This window comes from Geotrypetes seraphini, chromosome 2, assembly GCF_902459505.1.
Source record: "Geotrypetes seraphini chromosome 2, aGeoSer1.1, whole genome shotgun sequence".
In the NCBI taxonomy this organism is placed as follows: domain Eukaryota; kingdom Metazoa; phylum Chordata; class Amphibia; order Gymnophiona; family Dermophiidae; genus Geotrypetes; species Geotrypetes seraphini.
In genome coordinates this window covers 358,406,495-358,429,763 of record NC_047085.1, presented here as the reverse complement: position 1 = coordinate 358,429,763, position 23,269 = coordinate 358,406,495, and the positions used below count along the sequence as shown (strand labels likewise).

Sequence of the window (23,269 nt, the reverse complement as noted above, 5' to 3'; positions counted from 1 at the left end):
TTGCCTGCTATTTGCCCTAAATTCTCCTTGATTCGCTGGTAATCGCTGCTTACCTGTTCCAAACCCTTAATTCTTTGGGAATCACTGGGAATCGTGGCTTATTTCAAAAACCGCGAATAACAGTAGAAAAGTTATTTGCGGTTTCAATAATAAAAATGACGATGTTTTCTAAAAACTGTGAATAACATAAAAAGTTATTCGCGGTTTTTCCATATTTGTGCCTATGGTCCGCCTGCATCCCTCGCAAATACGGAGGGAGAAGTGTACTTAAAAGATACAATGATATAAGCAGGGTATGCCTTAGGACATTACAGGCAATATGATTCCCTGGCCTCCACACTTGAAAACAGCATATAAGCTTAAATTTAAATTTAAAATTTTTGAGTGAAGGAACACCCTCAGTGTGGGTTTGAAAGCTCTTAAGAGTAGCTCAACAGAGCCACTCTGATGCTTAAAGAAACAGAGAAAACAACAGAGTAGATAATACTACTCCAACCAGCCACACACCATCATTTAGGTGCTCTGTGTGCTTAATAAGTGCAAATTCAGTGACAAACAAGTGCCCAATAAATAAGTGGAATGCCAGTAAAAAGCAGGAAATCAACTGTCAAGTAATGCCCCGAATGCCTGAGACCGCTGACCCGAAGACAAAAAATATAAATCACAATCCTTCTTCCTTCCTAGTACTTAGCTGAATACACAATCCTGTTGTCACATAGTACCGGAGGTAACCCAAGTCCTTTTGTATTCAAGGCCAAAACTGAGGTGCAGTCCTGTTTCAACATGGCTCAACCCAGCAGGGTTTCAGGGCCAGAGCCCCTTCCTCAGGAACCGAGCAGGAATAAACAGAGCCGTAGGTCAGAGTAAATCCGGGCAGGCCTCCAGTACTATGTGACAACAGGACTATGTATTCAGATAAGTGCTTGGAAGGATGAATGATTGTGATTTATATTTTTTGTCTTCGGGTCAGCGGTCTCAGGCATTCGGGCATTACTTGACAGTTGATTTCCTGCTTTTTACTGGCATTCCACTTATTTATTGGGCACTTATTTGTCACTGAATTTGCACTTATTAAGCACACAGGAGCACCTAAATGATGGTGTACGGCTGGTTGGAGTAGTATTATGTGCTCTGTTGTTTGCCGGCTCTGCTTCTTTAAGCATCAGAGTGGCTCTGTCGAGCTATTCTTAAGAGCTTTCAAAACCACGCTGAGGGTGCTCCTTCACTTAAAAATTTAAATTTATGCTTCTTTGCTGTTTTCAAGTGTGGAGGCCAGGAAATCATATTGCCTGTAATGTTCTAGAGCAGGGGTAGGCAATTCAGGATATCCACAATGAATATGTATGAGATGGATTTGCATGCACTGCCTCCTTGAGATGCAAATCTAGCTCATGCATATTTATTGTGGATATCCTGAAAACCTGACCTTGCTCCAGCTCTCGAGGACTGGAATTGCCTACCCCTGTTCTAGGGTATATCCTGTTTATATCATTGTGACAGATATGAATGAACCAGCAGTAGAATGGGAAAAAATAGAAAAAATACACAAATCATTAATAAGATTGGAGCTATATTCAGCAACACAGATAGAATACTGTCATGTAAAATGGATACCAAGGGGCCTTCGAATCAATAAGGCCCCAAGGTTCTTTGATAATATGGAGTATGCAGAACGTTGGAATCAAGTTTTATAAGAATGTTCTTTATACCTTATGCTACTCTCAACAGATATACTACAAACAGTGATTGGCAATCAAACTATGGAGCTACAAAATAAATTGTATTCACACAAAAATGTGGAGAGTCATAAGTTTCAGGAACAGCTGGAAGAACATAAAACTATAGAAAAATATAAACAGGAACAACAGGCATTTAAAGTTAAAAAATGTAAACGTCACCTGTATGACTACCCCAAGGGTTATGTTTATCCCTGGATGAATAAGGGTAATATTAAATTCAACAAACAAGGAAGTAAAAATAGAATTTGATTTAAAATCTCATCAAGCGAGTCATCAGGGGAAGATAATAGCAAGGCAAAAGGAGAAAATGAACAAAGCATAACAGAGGCTACCACTACAGTGTTGCTGAATTCTTTTTTAAGGTTTACAGAAATAGCAATCATGGACAATCAATCGAGAAAAACTTCAACCAGACAAAAGAAGCAAAACAAAAATTAAAAACCAGGCAGCAGAGATCAAATGTGTATAATTTATTTACACGACCGATATCAAAGTTAGAAGAAAAAGTCTTGCAATATGGTATGTCCTTTGTTCCCTCAACCCCCATTTGATGGATTTGACTTGTGTTGTCGCCTTAAAAAATTCTTTAGGAAAATTAAAGGTGTTTTTTTGATGAAAGAAAACAAAGACATAAAAAATACTTAAGGAGTTTTGCTTCCTTTTAGGTCTGTGAATATGATCTGTACTGGTTGCAAAGGGGACTCTGTAAACTGGAATGAAGGGTTTTCTGTCCGTGCTGTTTGTGCAGAGTGTGCAGGATCTCCAAATCTCATGTATTCCTGGAAACTCTATTTAATCAATGCAACTGAAACAGTGGGTGCAGAAGGTAAGAACTCAACGCTGATATTGCCTGACCACAATCATATTGAAAAAGTAACATTTTTGCTGGTTATCACATGACTGCTGATTACATGGAAGGGCATAATCAAAACATACGTCTAAGTCCGATGTGGGCGTATGATGCTAGATGCCCAAAGTCTGCAGTGGGAAAATGCCCATTTTCAAAAAAATACGTCTAGAATATAAAAAAAAAAAATCGTCTATTTGGACATCCAGGCTATTGTTCGTCCAGACCACCAGAACTATCCTTATATCACATTTTCGACCACAATTTCGTCCAAGTCCCGAACGCCCAGAACAAGATCTTTTTGATGTGGGAGGGACCAATTATGTAATGGACTGGTCACCCAGACATGGCAACTGAGCGGCACTGCTGTGAACTTCACAAAAAGGGTGCCAGATAAACATCTCACCAGAACTCCCTTATAGGTTATGATGAGTCTCCCAAAACCCACTATACCCACCTGTCTGCAACCCAAATAGCCCCTTATGACAGTAGAGTAGGGTTTTGGTGGGTGCATATGTTTCACCATAAATGTAGTGGTTAGAGTGGCTTATGGGCCTGGGTCTTCCTCTCTATGATTCACTAGCCCACCCCCCAGGCTATTTAAGATACCTGTGTGCAGCTCTACTAGGCTTTCCTATACCAGGTGCTGATGTTTTGGAAACAAGTATGCACTTTTTTATTCTTATCTTTTTGGGAGTGTGATGGGGGTTGGTGAACACTTGGGGAGTGTGTGGGGGTCTTTACTTTGTCTCTGCAGTGGTTATCTGGTCACTTTGGATACCTTTTTGGCACTTGCACCTGTTTTTACATAGTTCAACTCACAACGTTTAAGTTTCGTCCAGGATGTCTAGTAAAGCATTTGATTATCTCTGCAGGACAACTAAGTCTAGGTTGGCCCCCATCCGGCCCATATACTACCCTAACCATTCCTCCAGATACACGTCTTTCAGCTCGGGGCGCACAGTAGCATTCAGAGGCATAAAAAGTCCACCGACACGTCCAGAAAGTCGGTTTGATTATCGGCACTTGGATAACCTGTCTTTTAGGTCGTCCAAGTGCCAATTTGGGTAGGTTTTTAGATTTGTTTGATTATAAGCCCCATAATGTATTTGTAAATTGTAGAATTTGAGACAGTGCTACACATGGTGAGAGCCATTATTACTTTCATTTACAGTTTTAACCTATTCTAAGAATCAACAGTATTGTCTTTTTGTTTCATTAAAATGGTGATTCTCAACTAGTAGCTGAGGCATTTGTATATGTGTGACACACCCTGAAAAATGCCTCTGCTATAGAGACAGAGTTGGTGGATTTTTCAGGAGGTCACTAAGGGCTCCTTTTACAAAGCCACGCTAGGGCCTTAACGCGGGAATAGAGTGCCGTGCCGAGCTCTACTTCCGTGGGGATGATGCGGTATATAAACTTAAGGTTTAGTTTAGTTTAGTGCGCTAAATTGCCCCACGCGCTAGCCGCTACCACCTCCTTTTGAGCAGGCGATAGATTTTTGGTTAGTGCGTGCTAATCCGGTGCGTGTGTTAAAACCACTAGCGCAGCTTTGTAAAAAGAGCCCTAAGTGGTGAACTAGGCTAGCAAATATAGTGGGAGGTATAGAAGGCCCCTTTTTTCCCCGAGGGGGAGAATATAAAAGGGAAGTTAAGAGGAACTTCCAGGCTTTTGACAATCCTGTTTCTTCCGCCAAAGCCCTAGCACTGAGGATGACTCCTTTTGGTCCCTTTAGGAAAGAACAGAGAGAAAAGAGAATAAATCTAAAGAAGACTCCAGGGCTTGGTTATCCTATTCTCCTGCCAGAGCCCTGAAATCTGAGGGGAAAACCTCTTCTTTTTGTTCCTGGAGGGGGGAGGGGGTCACACATATTAGCAAAGGGTGTGCCCACATGAGCACAGCTAGGGCAGGCTCACACTTGCATATTTTATCTATGTATGTGCATATCTGCAGCAGTTAAGCACTAACACTGCTCTATGACTAATTTGTGCTCATGTCTACATGTTAAATGCATGTAAACCCAGTTAGACTAGTATTCTGTGAAGGAAGGTAGGTGTTCTACATTCCTTTATAGAATAGGATCCAATCGGATACTCTGTTACAGAATTGCCCGCCGCGTGAATAAGCATTGACCTAATTGACATGTGTGGCTATTTGTATATCTTTGTGTAGTTCCCTTTTGTAGAGCATTGGATCTGATGGGACCTTCCAGCTTGTTTGGTGCAGCTTTATCATCTCCTACAACTACTACTACTTTGACTGCTATAGTTGGTTTTACAAATACAGACCCCCATTTCACAGTAGAACCAGCTGGCACCCCAATTAACATAAGTTCCATCCTGAAAGCTAATTCTACTCTCCTGAGGAGCACCATTGCAACTACTTCAGGAAGTACTGCAACTCAAGCTACTACTGTAGGTTTGATGGAACTGCCATACCTAATGCCTGGATTTTTAGAAGAGGGATCTTCAGGTGCAAGGTCTCCCAGGAGTCGAAGGTCTTCAGTAGGTGTCTTAAATAGAAGGACCTTTTCCGACCCATCAGGTAAGCAAGCTAATGTTAGGTTGACATTTTCAATATAATGCTCCTTCTTGGGGTAACTAGTAACTTATGCATATCTTGATTATATAATTTTAACTCAAACCTCCAGATCTTCACTCCATACCCCTAAGCCTACCCCAAAACCCCCGTATATGTGTCAAAGAAAGGCCGGCTAGAGGGATGCTTACTCCCTCCAGCTGGCAGACCCACCTCTTCAAAATGGTGAGCCTTCCCCTTCCCGGTTCATCCTGGAATGTACCAGGGAGGGCATCCCTTCTGCTAGTCTTCAACAGGAGTTAGGGGTTCTGGGGGAGTGTTGGCAGGAGGGTGTGGGCATCTACCTCCTGCCAGTCTTCAATGGGGTGGGGGGGATCAAAGGGGCTGGTGGTAGGAAGGAGTGGGAATCCCTCCTGTTAGTCTTCAATGGGGGTTTAGGGGGATTGAAGGGGCCAGCAAAAGGAGGGAGTCAGCATCTTCCTGCCATTCTCAGATTTGGAAGGCTGTTCAGAAGATTTAGAATCAGAAAATAAGAACACAGAAGATTTAGAATCAGAAAATAATATTAAAGATTGAACTAGGCCAGTTACTGGACAGACTTGTACAGTCTGTGTCTGTGCATGGCCGTTTAGAGGAGGATGGGCAGGGGAGGGCTTCAATGGCTGGGAGGGTGTAGATGGGCTGGAGTAAGTCTTAACAGAGATTTCGGCAGTTGGAACCCAAGCACAGTACCGGGTAAAGCTTTGGATTCTCGCCCAGAAATAGCTAAGAAGAAAAAAAAAAAAAAAATTTTAAATTGAATCAGATTGGGCAGACTGGATGGACCATTCGGGTCTTTATCTGCCGTCATCTATTATGTTACTATGGTGGCAGGTGGGAGTGGGCATCTCTCTTGCTGATTTTGGGGGTACTTGTCGGGAGGGTTCCCTGCCGCAGTTGGCTCAGCTGATCGCGGCAGGGGTATTTCCTCTCCCCCGCCAATCAGCAGAGCCGGTTGGACTCCCTGACGCTGTGGTTTCGTGGAGTCCTGCTGGCTCAGCTTATCAAGGATTCCCTTGCAATGATCAGCCCAGCCGGACGTGTCTACTTTTAACATTTGAAATGTAGGTCAGCACTTTGCTGACCTATATTTCAGGCATCTGTCGTGGCCCTAGGGAGACACCTAGGTCCACTTAAGCTCGCCCAAGGCCACTTCCAAGCGAAACCATGCCCAGCCTTGGGCAAACTTAAGTGTCCCTACACATCTCCCTAGACCTGCGACAAATGCCTACAGGCTTGGGCAGGCAAGCAGGAGGCAGGAAAGAAGAAGGAGAGAAAAGCAGAGAAGAGAAAAGGAGAGGGGAAGATGGAGCAAGAGAACGCAGGAGAGAGCAAGAGACATCGGCATGAGGTAGATCCACCCACCCCGACATCATCCACCAGAGCTCCTCCTTAAAAGGAGAGGGGCCAATGGAGCTCAGTTAAACAGGGTTGGGCAGGCAAGCAGGAGGCAGGAAAGCAGAAGGAGAAAATAGCAGAGAAGAGAGCAGGAGAGGGGAAAAAGGAGCAAGAGAAGGCAGGAGAGAGCAAGAGGCAAGGGGGATAGCTCCGCCCACCCCCCAACATCATCTACCGGAGCTCCTCCATAAAAGGGGAGGGGCCAACGGAGCTCAGCCATTCAGCACGCGTAGAAGGCGAGCGTTAAAGGTGCTTGCCTTAGCGAGAGCTCCTTTGCGAAGGGCCTTAAGAAGAGACGAGCAAAGAAGAAACACTAAGGAATGACACCTACACAGGCAAGTACCACAAGGGCAACAGGACAGACAAGCAGTAGATAAACAAATACAGTAGTAGCAGAGGGCAATCACAGCAGACACAGAGGACATACACAAGCAGCAGAGGCAGCAGGTTTACAATCAAGAAAAGGACTTCACATTAACATTGAGGATGATACACAGATTCCTACACAAGTAGAAGCCACTTCAGATGACAGATCGGCAAGCAGACAGCAATGGATGCAGCAGACAGAAGCAGGATGTTGAGCTACCCAGTTTTCTGCACCGTTTGCCATATGTATGACTACCTCCCCTCTGAGAGGTGGTCTTATATATGCACTCAATGCGAGGGAGGGCCTGAAGAAGCAAATCAGACCCCTGGAGGGCAGAATACTGGAACTAGAAGCACTTCGAGCAGTGGAAGAGGAGGACAGAGAGGCAGAAAACTTCATGACAGAGGAAACCGTTGAGGAAGAAGTCGGGGAGTTAGAGAAGTTCATTGAACAGGCATACAGGGAGGCCGTGGAAAATCACCAATAACAGTGGCATTGCCAAGATACAACTACAGTGAGCAAGGACCAAGATACACCTACAGTGAGTGAGGACCACGTGGAAGACAACCACAAGGAAGATGAGTCCGGTGCAAGCCAATGCCAGGATGAGGGAAGATGGAAGTGCACAGAGGACATGGACCTTCGGCTGGAGAGATGGTCATACACCAGGGACCCAGACCTGCGGCTGGAGAGACAAGAAAAGATAGATAGGACAGCGATCGTCGTGGGGGACTCCATCATCAGACAAGTCGACAGCCACATAGTGAGAGGAAGACAGGATCGGCTGGTGACCTACCTACTCGGAGCCAAGATAGAAGATATAGTGAGCCGCATCGACAGGATCATCGACAGCATTGAAGAGGAAGATACGGCGGTGGTGATCCTCATGGGAACAAACAACATGAGCAACAGGAACTACAGCAGGGAAGGAGAGATGGTCATACACCAGGGACCCAGATCTGCGGCTGGAGAGACAAGAAAAGATAGAGAGGACAGTGATCGTCGTGGGGTCTCCATCATCAGACAAGTTGACAGCCACATAGCGGGAGGAAGACAGGATCGGCTGGTGACCTACCTACTCGGAGCAAAGATAGAAGATATAGTGAGCCGCATCGACAGGATCATCGACAGCATTGAAGAGGAAAATACGGCGGTGGTGATCCTCATGGGAACAAACAACATGAGCATCAGGAACTACAGCAGGGAAGGAGAGATGGTCATACATCAGGGACCCAGACCTGCGGCTGTAGAGACAAGAGAAGATAGAGAGGACAGCGATCGTCGTGGGGGACTCCATCATCAGACAAGTCGACAACCATATAGCGGGAGGAAGACAGGATCGGCTGGTGACCTATCTACTCGGAGCCAAGATAGAAGATATAGTGAGCCGCATTGACAGGATCATCGACAGCATTGAACAGGAAGATATGGCTGTGGTGATCCTCGTGGGAACAAACAACAAAGCAACAGGAACTACAGCAGGGAAGGACTGAAGGACCTGTTCCGGATGCTAGGAGGGAAGCTGAAGATTAGAATGCTGAGGGTAGCATTCTCTGAGTTCCTGCCAGTACCCAGGGCCGACAAGCAGAGGCAGACGGAGCTGCAAGCAGTCAACGCATGGGTGAGGCGCTGGTGTGAGGAAGAAGGATTCCACTCGTGCGCAACTGGACGACGTTCTGGGGGAAGAGCAAGCTATTCAGGAAGGATGGACTCCACCTCAGTGGAGATGGAATGAGGCTACTTGCAAATAACATCAAGAGAGAAATTGAGAAGTTTTTAAACTAGGAAGAAGGGGAAAGCCGACAGTCGACCAAGAGTTGATGGTTCGGGAACCAGTATACCCAGAGGATACCATGCAGGAAGATTGCGGGGAAGACTCACCAGATCATAGGCAAGACAGAAATCCTGACGGACCAAAACAGACACAAGAGGGAAGGAATGTAAGAAAGTAACAGTCGCAAACGCAAGGAGCCTAAGAAATAAGATGGGGAATTGGAAGCTATGGCACACATCATCAACATCACGGAAACATGGTGGAATGAGGAAAACGTCTGGGACACTGTGCTACTGGGATACAAGCTATACAGCAGAGACAGAGTAGGTCAAAAAGGTGGGGGTATTGCACTATATGTCAAAGAGGAAATTGAGTCTACTGGAGAGAACATGCTGGAAATGAAAAATGAGGTAGAGTCTCTATGGGTCAAAATTCTGGGAACAAATGGAATGGAAACGAAGATTGGCATCTACTAACGACCCCCAGAGCAGTCTGAAGAAATTGATGTAGAAATGACAGATGAGATTAAATGCAATTGCAAGGGAGGCAACGCAGTTATCATGGGTGACTTCAATTATCCGGGGATAGACTGGATCCTAGGCACCTCCGGCTGCAGTAGGGAGACCAAGTTCCTGGCTGCTGTAGATGATTGCTTCCTGGAACAACTTGTCAAGGACAATATGAGAGGAAATGCAATTCTGGACTTAATTCTAAATGGACTATGAGGACCGGCGCAAGGTGTAGAAGTAGAAGGGATGCTGGGAAGAAGTGATCAAAATATGATCCGCTTCAACCTGGACACAGGGGCAAAACATCAATCCAGAATGACAGCCTCGGCACTGAACTTCCAAAAAGGGAATTATAAAGGGATGATACTCATGGTGGGGAAGAAGATTAAGAAGAGGATAAGCACTGTAAAAACACTAGAGCAAGCATGGTCCCTTTTTAAGGACACAGTCACTGAGGCACAAAATCTATATATGCCACGTATCAACAAGGGATCCAAGAGGAAAAAAAAACAAGGAACCGGTGTGGCTCACTGTAGTGGTGAAGGAAGTGATCAGAGACAAAAAGACTTTGTTTAAGAAATGGAAAAAGTAAAAAATGGGCGAAAACGGGAAAAAGCACAAACAACATCAAAGCAGGTGCCATAAGGCAGTAATGAGGGGCCAAAAGAGACTATGAGGAAAAAATAGCCAAGGAAGCAAAAAACTTCAAGCCGTTCTTTCGATATATTAAGGGGAAATGACCCGCGAAGGATGCGGCCGTTGGATGACCATGGAATAAAGGGAGTGCTAAAGGAGGACAAAGCCATCGCCGACAAACTGAACACATTTTTTGGGAGAGAATTTTGGTTAAAATCGTATGCGGATTGCAACACGTCTCAAGTAGTCTATGGGATTAAATGCCCGTGTGGGCAGTGGTACATTTGTGTGGGCAGTGGCCACACAAAAAGAAAAATCAAATTACGTATTGCTCATCATTTGAGCAATATTAGGTTGGTAAAACAGGAGACCCCACTGGTTGGTAGCACAACATAGAGTAGAGGATTTACGATTTGTAGTGTTGCTGCAGGTACATCTCCCTGGGGGGGGGGGGGGGGTAATATATCCGATATTTTACTACAGAAAGAACAGAGGTTTATTTTTCAATGGGGAACTACAGAACCAATGGGATTGAATAAAGAGGTAGAGTGGCACTCCTTGTGAGTTCACTGATTGGATTAACTAGGAACTGGGAGGCAGGATTAAGCAGCATAAGAACAAGTAAGATTGTCAGGTCTTGCAGTTCAGTTTATTCCTTCCATAGAGGAGACGTGGTTTTTGAGCCTAAGCTGCAGTTGCTGTATGATTAACAAATAGGATTATAGGTATGTGTTATATTGATATAATTTTGAAAAGAAAGAGTGGTATTTGATATATAAGTTAAGATCAGCATGATAGTGGAATGATGTTTATCTTGTAGAGAGAAAAATACAGTGAAAACCTGAAGTGGCTTTAGCTCCTAAGGACACCTGTGTAGCGAAACGCAAGATTGTGTTGGGCTGGCTTGAACATTTAGTCAGTTGTTATTCAAGAGAGAACAAGATCTTATCATGAAAGCAGGAGTTAATCCATGAAGTACCAGTTTGGCAAGGACATTTTAAATAAAACACTGGACAATGTGGAACTGATTATCCAGGTTTTCGGGGCAACAAGGGCGTTTGTCTGGGTTGACTGTTGAAATAGGTGTAAGTAAGGTTGATTAATAAATTATTAATGTTGTGTGCATATATGTATTAGTTTTTCTCTTCTTCTAAATGTATGTTATGTATTTACCGAAGAGGATATACACAACATACCGGAAGCCGACAGGCTATATGTAGGAGACGAAGATGGGAAACTGACAGGGTTGACGGTCAGTCTAGAAGAGGTATGTGGGCAGATTGATAGGTTTAAAAACGATAAATTCCCGGGACCGGATGGCATCCATCCGAGGGTAATCAAGGAACTGAAAGGGGCTATAGCTGAACTGCTTCAACTAATAGCCAATCTGTAGATCAAATCGGGAAGGATTCCAGAAGACTGGAAAGTGGCGAATGTCACGCCGATCTTCAAGAAAGGTTCGAGGGGAAATCCGTGAAACTACAGACTGGTGAGTCTGACCTCGGTACCGGGAAAGATGATAGAGGCGCTGATAAAGGAACGCTTCATTGATCGCCTTGACGGACACAATCTGATGAGGACCAGCCAGCACAGCTTCAGCAAAGGAAGATCTTGCTTGACGAACTTGCTGCACTTCTTCAAGGGTGTAAACAAGCAAATAGACAAGGGTGACCTGGTCGACATTGTATATCTGGATTTTCAGAAGGCGTTCGACAAGGTTCCACATGAATGGCTACTTTGAAAAATTGCGAGTCGTGGAATTGAAGGTGAAATAGTCACATGGATTAAAAACTGGCTGGCGGATAGAAAACAGAGAGTGGGGATAAATGGACAATACTCGGACTGGAAAGCGTCACGAGTTGGAGTGCCGCAGGGTTCGGTGCTTGGACCCGTGCTCTTCAATATATTTATAAACGACCTGGAAATTGGTACGACCAGTGAGGTTATTAAATTTGCAGACGATACGAAGTTATTTAGAGTAGTGAAGACACAGGAGGATTGCGAAGACCTGCAACGTGACATAGATACACTTGAGAAATGGGCTGCGACAAGGCAAATGAGGTTTAACGTGGATAAGTGTAAGGTGATGCATGTCGGTAACAAAAATCTTATACACGAATACAAGATGTCTGGTGCAGTACTTGGAAAGACCCCCCCCAGGAAAAAGACTTGGGAGTACTGGTCGACAAGTCAATGAAGCTGTCCGTGCAATGTGTGGCAGCAGTGAAAAGGGTTAACAGAATGCTAGGAATGATTAAGAAGGGGATCACAAACAAATCAGAGAAAGTTATCATGCCACTGTACCAGGCCAAGGTACGCCCTCACCTGGAATACTGCATCCAGCAGTGGTCGCCGTACATGAAGAAGGACACAGTACTACTCGAAAGAGTTCAGAGAAGAGCGACTAAAATGGTTAAGGAGCTGGAGGAGTTGCCGTACAGTGAGAGATTAGAGAAACTGGGCCTCTTCTCCCTTGTAAAGAGGAGACTGAAAGGGGACATGATTGAAACATTCAAGATAATGAAGGGAATAGACTTAGTAGATAAAGACAGGTTGTTCACCCTCTCCAAGGTAGAGAGAACGAGAGGGCACTCTCTAAAGTTAAAAGGGGATAGATTCCGTACAAACGTAAGGAAGTTCTTCTTCACCCAGAGAGTGGTAAAAAACTGGAATGCTCTTCCAGAGGCTGTTATAGGGGAAAACACCATCCAGGGATTCGAGGCAAAGTTAGACAAGTTCCTGCTGAACCAGAACGTCTTCAGGTATGGCTAGTCTGAGTTAGGGCACTGGTCTTTGACCTAAGGGCCACCGTGTGAGCGGACTGCTGGGCATGATGGACCACTGGTCTGACCCAGCAGCGGCAATTCTTATGTTCTTATGTAGGTGTCCTGTTTCAGGGTTTTTAAATTTTAAACCTGCGTTCCGATTGACTGCCAGACAGCGGTGGGACGCATACCGCCGTCTAACATCGTGATGCCCCTTTATAAAATCAGCCCCTCAGAGCACATACACACAAATTTACTTCTCTTGCAGAGCAGATATAAATCTATGCATTTGGGCTGTGGCTAGGACCAAATTTTATAAAAGCACATAGACACTTATGTTGCTTTTATAAAACAAAATCCAAATCAAATTGTCTCCAAATCAAATCTCAAATTCTCATGCTCTCATACACTCAGAATTGTGTAATCCGGCCTAGGACCAAGGTCCCAACAGCCGAACCCACCACCCAGTCACTGTGTATGAAAATACTATAAATATTTTTTTGTATACGTTAAAAATTTTCAATCCATGAATAAATGAGCAAATACGATACATTGAGAAATGCTGGTGACATAGCTTAAAGAAGTCTCACGGGACTGGCCTCATGTATACTGTATTTATGCCATGTAGATATTTAAATGTCTCTATAATTTCTCCCCTCTGCCTCCTTTCCTCTAAAATATACATATTGAGATCTTTAAGTTTGTTCCCGTATACCTTATGACAAAGACCACAGGCCATTTTAGTTGCTTTCCTTTGGACTGACTCCATCCTGTTTATATATTTTTGAAGCTGTGGTCTCCAGAATTATACACAATATTCTAAATAAGGTCTCATCAGAGTTTTATACAGGAGCATCAATACCTCCTTATTCCCACTTGCTATTCCTCTCCCTATGCACCAAGCATCCTTCTAGCTAGAGAATGACAAGTGGACTGTTTCCCACGGCTAACCCACAGGAACAGGACAAAAAAAGTGACCATTTACTGTGGGTACAGGGGACAAGGCTTTCCACTGCCCCACAGAGCAGTGAATGACCTTGTCCCCACAGTAAAGGATCTACCGCGAGTTGCCTCCCTTTCCACCCCTCCCTGCCAGCATCTCTCCTCGCAATAGGGAGTTCAGAAGCCCCCCCCAGCTCCCCTCCCTATCGCTTGTTCAACAGCGCCCACCCCCCTCGCACCCTCCCTCCCTCGCTCCAATCGCAAGTCCAAACTGGCAAAAAAAACCTCCAAACAAACCTGCATTCTGTACTTTGTTAATGTTTGTTAATATACTGGAATGTAATCTTTGTATGTGATTTAGGTGATATAGGGGGAGGAGGGGCAGGGAAATCCATATCTATCACTATACAGTATTGTATTTTGCTGTTTTCCTACAACATCTTGGTCTTTTTGACTGGAGCTGTCATGGTATTTTCATATGCTGTATTGTGTTCTTGTTATCTACAATAAAAAAGAATTTAACATAAAGATGATTTGGCTTATTTCCTTTACGGCAGCTTGAAAGTATACAATACACATGTGTCTATATATAGAATGAAAAAATTTTGAAATGCATTTTTGGCCTTTTCTTTTGAATTGGTTGAATGGACTCTGTCACTTACTTATAATGATCACCCATCTCTTTAGTAGACATGACATCTTTTTGTTTTCTGTTTCTCTTCTGCTTTCAGTCTCTGAGTATTTTCCTGAAAACTCATTCTCCATTTTGAACAGTTCTTCCAACACTTCCGAAATCCTGAGAGGCTTCCTGCCAGTTTCTGCTATTTCTGAGGGGGAAGTAGGAAGCTCTCGACCAGGTAAAATGCTGCCTTATAACTGTCCCATTTGTTTAAGAATCTGACCTATTTTATGGTTCCAAAATATTTTTTGTCTCTGGCTCTTCTCAAGAAATAAGACAAGAAAATATCAATAAGATGTAAAAATTAACCCACCCAGCCTTTTACAAAGATACGGTAGCAGTTGCTGTGTGGCATATGCTCCGACGCCCATTAAATCCCTATGGACATCAGAACAATTACCGCATCCCGCAGCGATAATCCATTTTGTAAAAGGGGGCTTAATAAAATTGTATTTATTTCAGTGAATAACTCAAAAGAGGTTTGATTTTCAAGATAATCAAAATGCAAATATGCAAATTATCCTAGTTATGCACATTTAGACAAGAAATAGTCTGTGTAGTTTTATCTTGACCATCTTCCTTCTTGGGAGAAAAAGAATTTGATGTCTCTCTTCTTTACTGAGATATACACATGTTCTATTTTTTTCTGTTATAATGGTGTATGTATTTTGTGTTTATTTCCTCTCATTGTATCATTTTGGGGTAATTATTTTCCCACCCCCTTTACTAAGCTTCAGTAGCAGTTTCTACCATGGCCCAGAATGCTAAATGCTCCAATGCTCATAGAATTCCTATGAGCATCGGAGCAGCGTTGGAACATTTAGCACCCTGGGCTGCAGTACAAACCTCTACCCTGGCTTAGTAAAAAAGGGTCATTACTTTTTACACTTGTGTGGACCTGTTACACTAATTTTGAAAGTGAAAGTAGACATATCCAGTTCTATAATTCTGAGAAATTATTCCAGGAAAACAGCATGTGCATATTTATACCTGTAGATATATATTGATAGCTTTTCTGAAGAAAAATATGTACTGAACAAACTGAGATTTTTGGGCTAAAAAATGACCCAAAAATGGGGGTCTCAGTTTATATTCGAGCCACCTTCCAATGATGGTGCTTTTTTCCTCCCCTCCCCACCTGATGACCAAAGCTGTTATCTCCCCCCCACCCCGATCGCCCTCGATGTCCAGCAATACTATCTTCTACCCTCTGCCGATGACTGGCACTGCTATCTCCCCCCCTTCTGATGACCGGTATTGCTATCTCCCCACCTCCCCATGACCAGCACTTCTATCTCCCCGATGACTAATGTTATTATCTCCTTCCCCTCCTGATGACTGACATTGTTATCTCTTGACTCCTCACCCCTCCGACTATCTGCTCCCCCCATCCCAGACCATCGCACTTACGCTCCCGATGCTCTGAAAGCTGACACCAGCGCTCTGGGCTGGTCTGAAGAGCCTTGAGCGTCTGCATATTCTCCTGCCCTCTCCGGGCTTCTCGAAGGGAGTTCAGCAAGCTTTGAGCATGTGCAGACGCTCAAGGCCCTTCACCTGCACAGTGTTGGCAATGGGTTCCAGAACATATGACCTGTAAATTTGATGTCGGTCTGAGGCAGGGGGAAGCAGGTAGTGAAGGATAGGAGTGTCTAAGCCATTGTTCTTCGATTCTCCAGTGCTGCTGGTGGCCTTCTTTGTACTTTTCTTTTGCTGCGGTTCACCTCCCTCTGAAGCAACTTCCTGTTTCAGCTTGGGTGGACCACAGTAAAGGAATGGTGCAGAGGATGCCAGCAGGCAGTGCAAGAGAATCGCTCATACATCAATGACCTCTTTGTAGCTTTCATGGCTTCAGAACCGGGTGGAAGAACATTTGGTGGAACCTGTGGGGGGGGGGGGGGTGAGGAAGGGAGGAATAAGGGAGAGATGTTGAATGGGAAGGGCAGAGAGAAGAGGAATGGTGGCTCATGGATGGAGGGAAGGGGAAGAGATGGTGAGATAGAAGCAGAAAAATGGATGAAAACTGAATATGAACATCAGTGTCAAAGAAGGATGTACTGCAAAAAGTGAAGGAGAGTTAAGAAACAGCAAATGCATAAGGAGGCCTTGGAAATAGCATTAAGAGCACAGATGGAACAAGATGACCAGAAAAATAAAATTGCCAGATAACAAAGGTAAGAAAAATATTTTTATTTTCAATTTAGTGATTGAAATATGTCAGTTTTGAACGTTTACAACTGTTGTTTTTATATTTTGGACTGTTCAGAAAAAAATGCATTTCTTTCTATTTCTTTTGTGGTGTACTGTGTGCAGAGTCTGGCATATTAGGGTTTCGTTTGCGTACAATAGTATTTTTAGTTTGTGGGTTTGTATTTGAAAAGGGTTTATTCCTGCTTTCTGCATATGTGACTGAGGCCAGGTGTTCTGGTGAGGATAGAAGCCCAGAAACTGTGGTTGATGTTGAGGCCCCAAGAAGGAAAATATTTGTCAGTTCTCCTTCAGATTTTTTGACATTGAAACAGCCCCAGCTAAAAAATTAGTGATTACTTATGGCATGATCCCTGACAAATACCTAATGCTCACATACCCAGATTTCTAACCTCTGTTTATATTCGAGTCTACCTTTTTTACTCCTTTATGGGGGGGGAAAAAGGTTACCTCGGTTTATATTCGGATTGTTTTTTATTCAAGTATACTGTATATGGTACTTTGGAAAATTCAAACATAACACATATTAATGCTAATCCTTTTCTCCCCCCCCCCAAGTGATATATCTTCTGTGTGAGTTAACTTAGGTGTTGGGGGGAGGGGGGGTGTTAAACTTATACAGTTATCCACAACAGTTTTGTAACAGCCTCTTTTCATAGGTGTAAAGCACCTAGATTAGAAGTCACAGTAGGTGACAATTTTATTAAGTCACATGAGAGGCCTTTTCAAAAGGACATCCAGGTCAGAACAGGGATATCCAAGCTGAATGTCCCAAATGTACATCTATCTCACAAGAATTTTCAAACAGAATATAGCCTGTTTGAAAACATGAGAGATGGATGTCTATGCACTGGAAACATCCAGCACGAATATCCATTTTACAAATTGAAATATCCAAATTTTGAACAGAGGAAACCAAGGGAAATGGACATCTGTATAACAGCATTCTTAGACAATGGCCACACAGATGTCCATATGACGAAGAGGGTCAGCCTAGTGACTAGTCCAGTGGACTGTAAACCAAGGGACCCTGGTTCAAATCCCACTTTAACTCTTTTATAACTGTGAGCTCTCCGGGAACAGAAAAATACCTACTGTACCTGAATATACACCAGTTCAATAGCCTTCAGGCTGGCAGGTGTTTTATACTCATATATTTAGGTACGGAACCCCTGATATTCTGTCGTGGCAGGCAGTGATGTTGATGGCCGTTGCTGGTGTTAAACCTGGATGTTCAGTGCTAGGCCATATCCAGCCACCGGCATTAAATATACATTTTTTTTAAAGCCCGCATTAACCCTGGCTCCTCCCCAGCACCGCCCAGGGCCAGATTAAAGGGTAGGCCGAGTAGGCATGTGCCTTGGCCTGAAAAGTTCAGGGGAACCCGGTGTGCTACCTGCTTTGATAACGTCAGCATGCCTGCCTTGGGTCCAAGTACTGCCGCCTCCTCCTGCCTTCTTCATTATTCAGTGCTGCCAAACTCGCAGTCTTCAAAATGCTGCGGGCAGCGGTTCCTACACGCTACCTACTCAAATATCAAGAACACTAAAAGAAAAATATTTATAACAACCAAATAGGCAATTGACATTTGATCAGAAGTTATACGGGTCATATGATCTGTCGGTAACAGATCAAACCTGCAAGCCATTGTGTAGTTGTAATCAGAAAAGCTAAAATGGAAGCATCAGAGGGCCAAGATGGAGTCCTAAATAGACACTCTGATGGGAGCTCTGCACCTTGCTCCTGAGTTGTGTGCTGCTTCGGTGCTTTGGCTTATAGCTTGCTATAAGAAAAAGCAAAAGGAAGGCCCAACAATCTCCCTCAATGTCGGTGTAGTTCTGAACTTGAGGCAGACCTTTTTCCAGGATTTTTGAGCCCCTGCCATTCCCATGGCCCTTGCTGCTTCAGTTACACTGGAGGAACTGATGTCCAGCAGCAGGGTTAGCAGGGTTTTCCTGAGCATTACATTGAGGTCAACACTGCTCCATCTGAGAAGCACTAGACCTGCCAAGGAGCATGCGGGGACTCGAGAGGAAACTTTGCCACCGCTTGAGGGATCGCTGGTGGGTCATCGTTTTCCAAACTGAAGGAGATCAGCTAAGGCAGCCATATCATGACTGATTGATAAGTCTTTGACACTAAGCAGCTCTTGGAATTTATTGCTGCTAAGGAAGAAGTTAAGATCCACATCAGAATTCAAGAGTTGGAAAACATTGCAGAGGCTGGCTTGGGAGTTGCTGTTTATTCTATGTGTTTCTTTTTTTAAAAAAAATTTCTATTGCATGATTATTTCTTTAACTTGGCCCTATAATTTTCCCTTTTTTAAAAAATTAGGCAAATATCTTGTTTTTTCAACTTCCTTATAATTTTCCATTTTTCATTTGCACGTTTTGCTGTGATTATATAAATGGAATTTTAAAATAAATGAATCAGTCTTCTGGAGCCAGAATGATGTAAAAGTTTGTTACCTTGTCATTTTGTTGTAGGACAAACCGGCGGCAGCAGCAGCACATGGACGATCCAAGGTGGTGGGACCTCTTTCGATTCCAGTGGCGATAGTGTAGTTGGTTCAGCCATTTTTTACAACAGACCTGCCCCTGTACTTTTACTGGACTGGTCCAAAGGGCCCATTAATGGAAAACATTTTCAAAGCTATACCACAACAGGTCTGTCTCAGATACTATACCTATAAATGTTTTGTCAATATTCATCCATACAGAATGAGTATACATTGAAACATCTACCTATCTAGTTAGTATAGAACCAGAGGTGGTGAGCATTTTTCTAAACACTGCCAGCTGCCAGCTAAAATAAACCCTGATATTCAATGCTGGGTCATCTTTGGGCAACAGAAGTGAATATCCAGGTCTGCAACTGGAAGTTATATGGGTGCTGGGTGATATTCAGTGCCATACCCATATACCTAATCAGGCAAAGTTAAGATTGCCTTTTCTGAGGTCCAGCTTGCCCGGTTAGGTATGTGGATACTGGCACAGAACTTTGCTCATGCTTGCCTAACTTTCCATTTCACACTGATTCTGCCCCCTGACCATGCCAGCACTGCCTGGATAGTGCCTGGGTAGTCAGAGTCAACATTCATTAGCATTTCCTGGTTACATGCTGATGAATATCGATGACCATCCAGCTCAGCATGGTTTAAGTGGGCAGAAGTTTCTCCTGCTCCCTTAAATCATGCTGAATCTCTACCCCATGGGATTAGTTATATTTGCTGTTTGTGTGACTGATCTGGATGTTTTATTTTGATAATTATTGGCTGAGTATTGCCACTTTGAGGTATCAATTATACATCCATAGAGTACCCCAATCCCCCAAATCATTTTGGATGGATATTTTTGACAATATATCCAAAATTATCTGTTCATATATGGATTAAGCCTGACCCCTGGTATTAACACTGTAGTTTTATCACTATATAGGTCTCAGTGGCCAATTTAAGGTCAAGCATCATTGAGGCGGGAGCAAATGAGCATCACTCTCACCCAGTGGCGTACCTAGGGTATGTGGCACCCGGGGCCCATCATTTTTTGACACCCCCCCCCATGTAAAAATTTTTTTTTTTTTTTTTTTTGCAATAACCATGAAATGGAATAAATGGTCAGAATAGAAACAGGCAGTGAAAATTTTCTTTTATTGAACCTCATATATGTAACCATTATTCCAAACATAACAAAACATAAATTATGTCTAAATTGTCATGACATTAGAAGTACATATGGAGTAGTTGCAGGCAGTGGCGTACTTAGGGTATGTGGCACCCAGGGCCCATCATTTTTTGACACCCCCCCCATCTATATGAAAAATATGATTTTTAGTACCAATCTACATATCGCACCACAAGAGTGTACCTAGGAAAAGGCTGCATCTTAAACACTGCAGTGAGCACTAGAACACCAACACATACATTGTAAAACTAAACAAGCCAGATCCCGCACAGTCAATTGGTCCTGTAGTCAATGCCAACTGAAAACTATGTCTTTTTCATACACACAGAACAGAGATACACCCTCGCCCAAAATGGAATAATCACAAACTAAAAATAGAAATATGTAGACAAAAGTTAAACTGATCCGCCAAGAAACCAGACCCTGTATACAATGCAACACCACAAAAAACAGTAACACATGTCCTCTAATACAGTGCAAAATATAAAGACAGTAGATGTAAATTTGAAAAAACTGATACATAACAATCACCACTTTATAAATTAACAAATAAAAATAAAACAAATAATGAGATATAAAAAAATACAATTTTATTGGACTAATCCCCGTAAGCTCGGTCCCCATCCCCGCAAACCACCTGATTCCATCCACACAAGCCTTGAATTGTTTATATTAAAGTATAAAAAGAAACAATATTCTGTACAATTGTCAATTTATAAATCAGCGTCTTCTCCCCACTCTCTTCCCCATTTCCCTTCAGCATCCTCAGCCCACTCTCTCTCCACTTTCCTTCAGCGCACGCACATAAAAACAAGCAAGTAATTTTATATCATTTTCATTCTATTCATTCATAGAAATTAAAGTCTAGATAATGCCAGTCACATAACAAAACATGATTTTACAAAAATAATTCCCTGCAGTCAAGCCTGCAAGGATTATTAGATGTCTTTCAGCAGTTCCCCTCCCTCCCTCCCCCTTACCTTTGTGGCCAAGTCAAAATGATCTACCAACAATAAAATTTTAAAAACACAAAGCACGCTGTACGCAGAGAAAATGTTAATTATCATTTATATTCCACGGGTTTTCAAAGAGGTCAAGGCAGATGACTTTATGCAATGTCACCTCAGTAACAACTATACAAAAATAGACAAATATTCCCCCTCCCTTTTTACTAAACTGCGATAGCGGTTTTTAGCGTAGGGAGCTGCGCTGAATGCCCCACGCTGCTCTCGACGCTCATAGGCTCCCTGCGCTAAAAAACTCTATTGCGGTTTAGTAAAAGGGGGCCATAGTGCAAAATATAGACAGCAGATATAAATTTTCAAAACGGACACATTTTGATCACTAAGTTGAAAATAAAATCATTTTTCCTACTTTTTTGTCTGGTGATTTCATGAGTCTCTGGTCCTTCTTCTGATCCTTCTTCTTTCTCTCTCCCCCTGGCTCCCCTCTTTATTTCTGCCTTTCTTTCTCTCTCCTCCTGGCCCCCCTCTTTCTTTCTGCCTTTCTTTCTCTCCCCCTTGACCCCCTCTTTATTTCTGCCTTTCTTTCTCTCCCCTTGGTCCCCCTCTTTCTTTCTGCCTTTCTTTCTCTCTCCCCCTGGCCCTCCTCTTTCTTTCTGCCTTTCTTTCTCTCCCCCTTGACCCCCTCTTTATTTCTGCCTTTCTTTCTCTCCCCTTGGTCCCCCTCTTTATTTCTGCCTTTCTTTCTCTCCCCTTGGTCCCCCTCTTTCTTTCTGCCTTTCTTTCTCTCTCCCCCTGGCCCCCCCTCTTTATTTTTTCCTTTCTTTCTCTCTCCCCCTAGCCTGCACAAAGCCATCGTGCCGATTTCTCCACTTCCACGATTCTTTCCCTACCCTCACCCCCAAGCCAGCAGCCGATTTCTCCCTGCTCCTTCCCCGATGTCCTGATGTCCTGAACTTCATCGGGCAGCAGCAGCAGCATTCACAATTCACTGATGTTGCCCGCTTCAGGCCTTCCTCTCTGTCGGGTCCTGTCTTCATGAAAACTGGAAGTAGGCAGGACCCGGCAGAGAACAAGGCCTGAAGCCGGCAACAGCAGCGAATTGTAAACGCTGCTGCTGCCCGAAGAAGGTAATGGAGCACCGAGGCAGTCCGCTTCTCCCCCCTCCCAGCCGAACCCCCGCTGACCCTCCTATCTCCCCCCCCCGTGAACCTTTCCGACCTTCCCAGCGAGAGCAGCAAACCTCCTTCGCGGCTTTCTCCTCCCTCTGCCGCGTTACTGATGACGTCATCAGTGATGCGGCAGAGGGAGGATAAAGCCGACGCTACTGGAGGGAGGTTTGCTGCTTTCGCTGGGAGGGTCAGAAAGGTTCACTTGGGGGGGAGAGAGATAGGATGGTCAGCGGGGTTTCGGCTGGGAGGGGGGAGAAGCGGTCTGCCTTGGTGCTCCAAGGCCTGGCGCCATTACCTTTTTCGATAATGGCGCCGATGCTGCTTTCGCTGGGAGGGTAGGAGCGCGATAGGGACCGGGCCAGCTGTGCACCCCCCCTAAGGCGGCACCCGGGATGGACCTCCCCCTCGCCCCCCTTGGTACGCTACTGCCCTGGGGAAACAGCCTGCAACAAGATCGCGCGATGCCAGAGATCTTTGCCTGCTTCGGCTGTTTCCTCCGCCGCGGTCCCGCCCCTCCTCTGACATCAGAGGAGGGGCAGGACCGTGGCGGAGGAAACAGTCGAAGCAGGCAAAGATCTCTGGCATCGCGATCTTGCTGCAGGCTGTTTCCAGACGCGACACCCGGCGCAGGGGGGGGTAACTGGACCGGACCGGGAGCACCCCCTCAGGGCTTGGTACCCGGGGCGGACCGCCCCCCCCGCCCCCCCCTTGGTACGCCACTGCTCTCACCCCACTAGACCCAAGGGACCTCTGATAAGCCCAAAGAGTGGGGTGGAGGTGGGTGTTGAGGCTACAAGAGGAGCTTATTCAGTGCTTCTGAGCTTGGAGGAGGGAGGAAAAGACTTTGAGGCCTGGCGTGCGAATACCATGTAGTGGGTGATTGCCACCACATGGCAGTCTTGTGCGGGAGAAGGGATTGCTGATAGGGAATACTGTGGGGTGGGAGAATGCTACCACTACTATTAATTATTTCTAGAGTGTTACTAGATATATGCAGCGCTGTACAGAATC

The 23,269-nt window shown here is 44.3% G+C and overlaps 1 protein-coding gene across 4 annotated transcripts in view; it reads left to right on the top strand.

The window, feature by feature from the left end:
• PKD1L1 (polycystin 1 like 1, transient receptor potential channel interacting) overlaps window positions 1-23,269 on the top strand; it is a 331,908-nt gene that overhangs the window by 117,440 nt on the left and 191,199 nt on the right. For all 4 annotated transcript variants that reach the window (XR_004538070.1, XM_033930462.1, XM_033930461.1 and 1 more), the window contains exons 23-26: window positions 2,405-2,565; window positions 4,762-5,133; window positions 14,289-14,414; window positions 18,928-19,107. Coding sequence is in view for 3 of the 4 variants with exons in the window: in XM_033930462.1 (XP_033786353.1) it covers window positions 2,405-2,565; window positions 4,762-5,133; window positions 14,289-14,414; window positions 18,928-19,107 (839 nt within the window). In the remaining variant the exon portion in view is untranslated. The remainder of the gene's footprint in view (window positions 1-2,404; window positions 2,566-4,761; window positions 5,134-14,288; window positions 14,415-18,927; window positions 19,108-23,269) is intronic.